General features: G+C 47.6%; 1 protein-coding gene across 1 annotated transcript; it reads left to right on the forward strand.

Moving 5' to 3' along the window:
• Positions 1-5,446: 5,446 nt before the first annotated feature.
• Positions 5,447-5,719, forward strand: H257_14763 (hypothetical protein; the record flags this gene model as incomplete). Its single annotated transcript, XM_009842649.1, has 2 exons — positions 5,447-5,512; positions 5,564-5,719. 2 exons carry the CDS (start codon positions 5,447-5,449, stop codon positions 5,717-5,719), a joined length of 222 nt encoding a protein of 73 aa, XP_009840951.1.
• Between the last annotated feature and the right edge of the window lie 2,749 nt (positions 5,720-8,468).

Here is an 8,468-nt window from a genome sequence, read left to right on the forward strand (position 1 = left end):
GCCATTCCAGCGCATTGGGTGGACTTCGAAATGACCATGCATATCTTATCTATTTATACTGTATTAATTTTCGCAGAATTGCGGTTAAAAGGTCAGTGTCACGATGCGAACGAATATCCTTCACACTCAAATTTATTGAATTCAGTGCAGAATATGACACTGAAAAGAAAAGGACTCAGATCCAGGGTCAAAATCCGTGTTCCGGTGGAGATGCTCTTACCTTAGTATAAAATGCTCCGGAACGTGATGAATTGTGCATCGGCTACAGCGAAGTTGGTGCCACGGGCATTTGAAGTGAGAATTTTCACTTAAAGCATTTGAGCTTAAAGTAATGTAGCGTCCGATTTATACTCGTTCGTGTATCTATCTTCATGCCACTGGTATCGCTTGGGATGTGTTTCCTTGCAGTGCTCCCTGAGTCCAAAGTGCTGTGGCACCACAATAGAGAGGTTTTACAACTCATCCGTACATTACCCATCCTCACAAAATCGGCATTTGTCGTTTTGAGGGTAATGACAATGATGAAGTATTATTGTGTTTTGCAATTTATCCCCCCATCCTTATCCCCACAACAGCATCCGGATAATACGGTTAGTCAGACATGTACAATTTGCAGATGCCCACAGGGTACACGAATGGCCACGGGGTTGGCGTGGCTGTCGTGTGACGTCGCATGCAGGATGCACATACAGCGCGCTTGACCTCGATCTTATCGGCATCGCTGTGTCGTTCATTGCCCCAATGAACGCAAACCGGATGTCGTTGTTCAAGAAGGACCCGAGTCGACCGACGGCGCGATGAGGATGCCCATAGACCACACGCGACTATTGCGGTCGGTCGTAAGGGCAGCAACGCATTCGTTGCCTTTCCCTTCCATAGTGTAACGTTAACATCTACAGTACATAATAATTTCAAGGTCGTCAGTGGTTTCGGCGATTTGGAGATCCAGCAATCTCTCACCAAATGTGGAGGACCTTATGCTTCCAAATGGCTGCGTGGTCATCTGGATGTCATTTGACGAGATCACGTCCATTGATGTGTTAACATCAGTGGTAACGTTATGGCAACGTAGACCTTGGAATTCGCACGCAGGAACGTACTGGTAACTTTGCACTGTTAGTTCTCCACATCTGCAAAAGTAGATGCATGGAAGACTGTAGCTAAACCACAATCACTACGCAACTTAACGCTAACGTTAGTTCTGTGCTTCCATACTCTAGTTTGTGAACACTGGTCAAACGATCAATGCCACACTCGCGGGTTCGAATCCCGTTTTTCGCTTTTGGGCACACACCAACAAACTTCCTCCTGCTCTACTGTGGAAATAGGAGCTCCTGATTGGCTGGGTCGAATGTGATGATAACGCCAAATCCACGCATCGAGGCATGGACGAGGACATGGACGACGCTTGGGTGATCCTAAGCACGAGTAACGGACCACATGAAACACCAGAGCCAAAACCGCACGTTAAACAAGACCATAATGAACACCCAACAAACTTATTGACATTACTCCAGTATGTTGCTCCACCAGGTACAGCTAAGGATCGTACGTGCGATGGCAGTCCGGATCGCAATAGGTACAGCAATGCGCACTAATGTATTACTTAAACAATATATTGTAATTTATTTAGTTCAATTATTTATTGTTCCACTTCGCAGATTGCAATTATTAATTGATTTTCAGGATGATATTGCCGAAAATTGATTATATTGTACAAATATATCACCACAGGTATTGCCAATATATTGTACAATAATCAAAGGTTGCATTGGCTGTGAGGTTAGTGTAGCAGCTCCCAGCGACGAGAATGCACTTGCACAACGAGCACAAATAAGTGCTACGCCCTCCCTTGACTGGAGATTTGGATATGTTTGCATGAACACCGTTGGAGGGTTGCTCAGGGCTCTCACAGTTACACAGTAAATGGTGACACGGGTCGGGTTGAGTGGTATCAGTTGAAACGTACCTGCATGAGTTTCAACTGACACCACTCAACCCGACCCGTGCAAAGTGAGGCATTGCGCAGTGTTCTCATATCATCATTTGCCGTGTACCTCCGACAGCCCTGTCCATGTTTTCAACCTCGTCATCGCTTGAATTTGGCGGTGGATCAGTTCCTCAAAGCTAATGTCAGTGATGTGCTCTCCAAGGTGGCTGCAGTCATGGTTAAAATTCGATCGTTGAAAGCGGGGGGCCGACTGCGATTAACCACCATGTTGTAGCCCAAGCTACGCAATGCCACCAATGGACTGGCGCTGTGTCCATGTTTCAACGTTACATCTACTATCGTGATGGCAACCACATCGATGCCTCCGATCCCGAGATGACCGTATTGTTACCGACTCCACAAGATGACAACCTTATCCAGCGCCACCTACTTGCACTGACTAAGTTCAAGTCGATAACTCTCGCCCTGCAACGGCGCGATATGACTTTATCCGAAGCGCGTCTTGTTTTTGATCGCATACGCCAGAAGTACACTTGCCTAGATTCCCATCTGGCACCCGACAGTAACATCGTCCACGACAAAGGGTTCGAATCTGCCATCGCAAAAGTGCAGCGTCATCGGGAAAGCACCCTGTCAGCACTCGAAAAGAAATCCTTAAAACGACTGCAACGAGAATCAGTCGAGTCGATCGAATCAGACAGTGATGGTAGCGATGACTTTGCCATGGTGACACTTAAGCGGCAGCGCACGATGACTTCTCCGCCGTCTGGGTATGTGTGCACGAAGTTTAACATCAAACGAGGTGGAACGGGTAAACAGCATGTGCAAACGACTCTACACCGTACGACATCGACTCGAGCCTCGAACCCTAGAAATGCTCGTATTTCTGCGCTGCAATCGCAACCAGTGGGACGTTTCACTGGTGTCTCAAATTGTCAACGAAATCGACAAAGAAGAAACAAAAGAAGATCCCGACGGGAACGAAATTTCCCCCAGCAAAGTGACGACTGTGAGAGTTGTGATGAAGAATTCTGACCTTAGTAATAGCGGTAGGATACATAATACATCGAAATATACTCATATCAGACTCTTACATATATCCGCGTTTTACTGATGCGCCGTTCGGGTTTACGTTTCCATGGGCCATTCGTATGAGCTGGATATGTGTAACATCAATCCGGCTTTCTGCGGAGCATGCCTTGCCCAGCAGCCTGCAACGACGCCGTGGAATGGCCGCGAGTGCTCGAATGACTTGCCCAGCGGGCATCCAGGTACAAACGGTGTAGTTCTACGTCGTGTAGGCTTGTGCTCCACATCCAACGGCACTTCCAGACATTGCGGTTGCTGGCGAGGACGCTGGGGGCGTGTTGTCTTGCTTGCGAATGTTGTTGGCTGTTTGGAAATGGCATGGTCCGGGCAATTATATTGTTTCAATTTTACAATATATAGCAATATGTATCATAATTTATTGTTTGAAATTCGACTTGTCAATAATTTATTGTTTGAATTCAATACAGATAACTACATAATAATATAATTATGCGCAATTCTGAATAGGTGCAATAGGTGCCCCCACGCGGGCCCAAAACTGCTCGGCCTTATGCCCGCTCCCCTTAGACTCATCTTGGGATATGTTCACGAACAAACTAGCTGGCAGTCCTCCTCAGTGGTGAAGTTCGCACCCCGCCCGTTGAGAGCCATTGTCCATGCTCAAATACTTGCGTTTTATTGGTGGAAATATGCTGGTTTGTGGTTTATGATTGGCTCCTGTATTTTGCCGTCGGGTGGTCAAATTGACGATTTGCCGTCTCGCGGTAAAAATATGCCGTTTCCGGTAGATACCGTCACACCGTTGGGGTTGCCAAAACTGCATATTTGACCCCAAAAACGGTAAAATAGGGTTTACCGTCGCACCATTAGGGATGCCCTAATACGGTATGCTTCACATAAAATAGGGTTTACCGTCGCACCATTAGGGATGCCCTAATACGGTATGCCTCACATACGGTATGCTTCGTGATGAACTGGTGGTTGCACTGCGTAAGTTGGCCTGGTGCTGCAACTCGATTAGTTAGCGACTGAAATAAAGTACGAGTTGTTTGTTCTATTCTGCTGAAATGCAGAACATGGGTTTAGCGTTGTTTTATCTTCAATCGAGCTTATATTATTTTAATGGTCTTGTTGAGTAATGGTTAACGCAGTTAAACAACCGACAAACTAGTAGTAAACACATCACGGAATGCCACAGTGAATGCAATGATTTATAACGGCTCCGTTCGTGTCAGCACAACTCTATAACTGTAAGCTTTACTAACGTTATGGTAACTGATTCACAAAAAGACACTGAAAAACGAGGCATACAAAGAGCAAAATGCGCTTTCACTGGAGAACGCGCCTGAGCTGCCTTCCAGCAGCTCATAACGTTGAAGGGGGCACGTTCCTTGGGCTGCGGTATACTTCGTCAAGTCTGGTGGACGCACCAGCGCCACATTAGGAGGTTTTGCAACTCATCTTTATCATTACCCTCAGCCACTACTGACAAAACCGGAAGTGTACCTCGCAAACTTAATTAATGATACTGTGAAAACGAATGGCAAGGTGGGTTGACAAAAAACGCAAATATAACCTTACAAAGTAGGTTATATTTGCGTTTTTTTGCTACTTTGAGGACTCATCACTCACGCTACAAAGTTGCATTCGTCATATTTCTAGCTTTAAACGATAGCCTGCAACTAAGTTTGCAATATCTACATGCATTACACCGCTCGTAGGCAAGCCGTCAGAGAGATATTTGATGTCAAAGTCATGTACTTTCTAAGTTAGCTAAGAAAGTTGATCATTAAACTATGATTAACTTCATTCAAGTCATGTATTTGAAGCAATGTTTATTATTATGTTAATTGGTTTTTAAAATTTATCACAATTCAATGTCAAGTCCATTAAAATACCGAACAGTTTTGAGCTGAAGTCACTACACCATACGTTCCAGGTCGTTGCGCCTTGTCGAAAGGCCAATCGAAAGTCCGCAGCCCCTAGTGTGTCTATCAGGTATGATGAGACCTAGTGCGATCGAGCTGCTTGGTATGCTGCCAATTCATTTTATGCTCGATGTTTTGGTCATTTCCCACACCCTTCTGTAAAACCACCTTCAACCAACCAATAATCGCATTAGATGAAGTAACTTTAAACAACGCACACAGCCGTTATTCAAGTTACTTTAGACATTATTTAAGCCTGATAATTTTTTAGACAATGAATTTAACCCTGGAATTGCCAAAAAATGCTAAGCACATTAACTACTGTCCATTCTAAGTTTGAGATACTGTAGTTGATTTGTTCAGTGGGAACTTTGAAATCCTCTATAATTCTAGTTTCAGATTATCTGAAAGTACAGGAACCTGAGGAAATTGAAACTCCTAGTATTTACAGCATGTTAATACAATTAGGATTAGCAGGGTAAGTTTGACGCGCGAGTTTTGTTGAAATTTTCAAACGATGGCGCGAGAACCAGCACGTCCACCAGCGCATCGGGAAGCCACTGGTCGACCAGTGATCAAGAATGTCGCTTGGAAGCCGCCACAATTCAAGGCAAACACCTACTCAATCATGAAGAAGCTATGTATTATCAACGCAGCACGAGATATGTCGCCTCACGCTGCGCTGGACACGTACTTCTCTGGACCGGAACGCCGCGCAAGACGGCTTGCGGTGTTGGTGGAGGACATAGTGTTGGTCGACTGGACGCACGTGGAGTGCTACCAAGTGTGAGCGTGCGCAGTGGAAGGCGCAGGAGATGATGGAATCAATAATGAATTGGTGTGTTAAGACTACTACGCTATCACTAAGCTACACGTAACCTACCATTAGGGGGAGTCAATTTAGGACATTTCCTTTTTTTATTCGATAACGTTATGTGAAAAGCAAATTTATATTCTCTTGTATTTTTATTAGCTTCGATGTGGAGTCAATTTGACCCTCCAAAGTCCGCATTCAAAAGTGGGTGATGTCAGGTACGGAGGGTTGGAATTCTCGTCGTCGTCGACGACATTGTCGAGGGCTTTCGAATGTTCAATTTGGACACCTTGATTACGACCCACCCTGCACGGTCGTCTCATTCGACGACGAAGCATGCAACGAAGAAAATGCCCAATCATCACAGGGAGATGAGGGAACAGGACACACCACCATGAAGAATTAAGGGCCTTGACCCCTTCAAATCTTGGTGTGTCATTGTCGAGGGGATATATATGCATCTTTATTCAAGCTGTCACGTGTGAGTCAACCAGGAATTCAATCTGTCAGCTACTTCCACGGAATCAAACGACGTGTACATGCGCGCGACAGTTACATATTATTATTCGCTTGAGCATATTTATGTTGATATTTGTATCAAATATGCGTATTTTTATTCATCCATAATTATTTACGTTTTGCAAAACGATCTATACATCCTACAGATTGTGCATGCGTACATGCGGGAAAGGCGCGATGCATGTCAGCGATTTCTCAATGCATACTCCGCAAGGGTCACGGAACTCTCAATTCCTCATAACAACTATTACTATCAAGAACACCTTATTGCATGTCGCCTGAATCAACAGCTGTAGAGAAAGACAACTTCGAACTTGGCAAATTCGTCGTATTTCAAGAACAAGTCTGTACATACCGGTAAGATGCCTTATGCCAGAGAGAGCTGTGCATGCGCAGACCATGCTGCATAGGCTGAGCTAGTAATGGGATATCTTGTAATATCAGTAGTGTAAACGTGCGTGCGCAGAGGAAGGCGCAGTAGATGGTAAAATGAGAAGTGAATTGATAGCGTTATAAAAATCTAACGCTATGGCTAAGCTAAGCAGGACCAGCCATCTTGAGCTGGTTAACATAAAGGGCCGGGGGTGATCCGAAGCAAAGGGGCGGCGAACCCTTTGCTGTTTCCTTGGCACGTAGCGGCGTCGTTGGCCGCTCATGGGTTTGGGCCTGACTTTGTCTTCAACCTGTGTGCCGTGGTACTGCCACGTGGATCCGGATCTTGTATCCGGAACTGTGACATCCTCCCACACTCAAACGAGAACATGGGAAGATGCGAATCAACTGTCACGTGGTTGATGGCCGTTGGACGTTGGCAACTGGCGATCGTCAACTTTACTCATCGTGGGAAGCATTATTGAATTTGACGGCATGGCCGACGACCAACGGAAGAAGGCCAAAGAGGTCGTGGACTTGACGGGTGACGACTCAGACAGTGATGAGTACTTCTTCGCGGGACCCCAGCGGCTCCAGACGGGCAGTGAAGATCCGCTGCTTGATCTGTTCATGAAGAAGGAAGAGCAGCGGATCCATGCGGAGCACCAGGCAGCGGCCGACTTGGTTCAAACGGCGCTGCGCACGGTGGGACCCATGGCAGTACGGGAGCTCCTGCGAAACGAGATCGTGGCCTTGGAAGAGCGCCACAGAAAGGAAGACATGCGGCTCCAGCGGGAGATGGAGCAGGCGGCCGAGGAGTCAATGGCTGAGTCAATAGCCGAGGCCGAAGCACAGGCAGCGCAAGTTGCCGAAGACCAAGCGGGAACGGCAGGCGCGGGAACGGCAGGCGCGGGAGCGACACCCGCGGTGGTACAGGTGCAAGAGCCGCCGGTTGGGCAAGCGGCGCCAGGGGTGCAAGCAGCGCCGAACATCAAGATCAAGGATGAAGGTGTTGGGCAAATAGCGGTCGAGAATGGACCGCTCGGAATGCGCGAAGTGCGTTTGGAGGACGTCCGCACCTTAAAGCTGCACGAACTGGACGATTCCGCCCTCGGCGTCTGCGTGGACTACATCAACGGCAGAACGCGCCGTTTGAGGGTGTAGCAGCTGGACTCGCGGCTGCAGAATTGGGGGTGGACACCGGCGTTGCGCGAGCCGGTGGAGCGCGGTGGCGGCGCCGGTGAAGCGGGAATGGAAGCAGGAGTCGGCGTCATCGGCCGAGGATGGGCAAGTGGCAGAGGAGTCAGAGGAGGACTTCGGGGATGAGCCGCCGCGGAGTCCAAGTGACCGCTTTCCGTCGTTGCATCGCTGGTTGTTGTAGGTGTAAGGTATAATTTGAGTTTTCCTACGTAGAAGGTTGGGTGGATCTGCCAAGCTGGTGGCTGGTCGAGGGTGTATGTAGTCGGGCTGACAACTTTCTTGACGGCAAAGGGGCCGTGCCTTGCGCTTCGCAACTTGATGTTGTGTTGGCCGCTGTCGCGGAATGCATGGGTACAGTAGGAATAGCGGACTTATGAAGGAGGACTTGGTCGGCAACTTGGAAAGTCGCCATGTCGCCATGTTGGAACGGCAGCGCCTATCGGCTTGAGTAGCCTGTCGCTGTTGGGCGGTGGCTAGGTTATCCTTGATCTGTTGCACGACAGATTGGCGCTTGGAGACGAAAGACTTTACATCTTGTATAGTCCGGATCGGGGCATTGGGGGCGTTGATTTGGATCCCTCCCCCACTCAAACGGGGACTGTCTAAGAGTTGAGGCAGCCGGGGGTGCTGCAAG

This window comes from Aphanomyces astaci, assembly GCF_000520075.1.
Source record: "Aphanomyces astaci strain APO3 unplaced genomic scaffold supercont1.62, whole genome shotgun sequence".
Classification (NCBI taxonomy): domain Eukaryota; phylum Oomycota; class Saprolegniomycetes; order Saprolegniales; family Verrucalvaceae; genus Aphanomyces; species Aphanomyces astaci.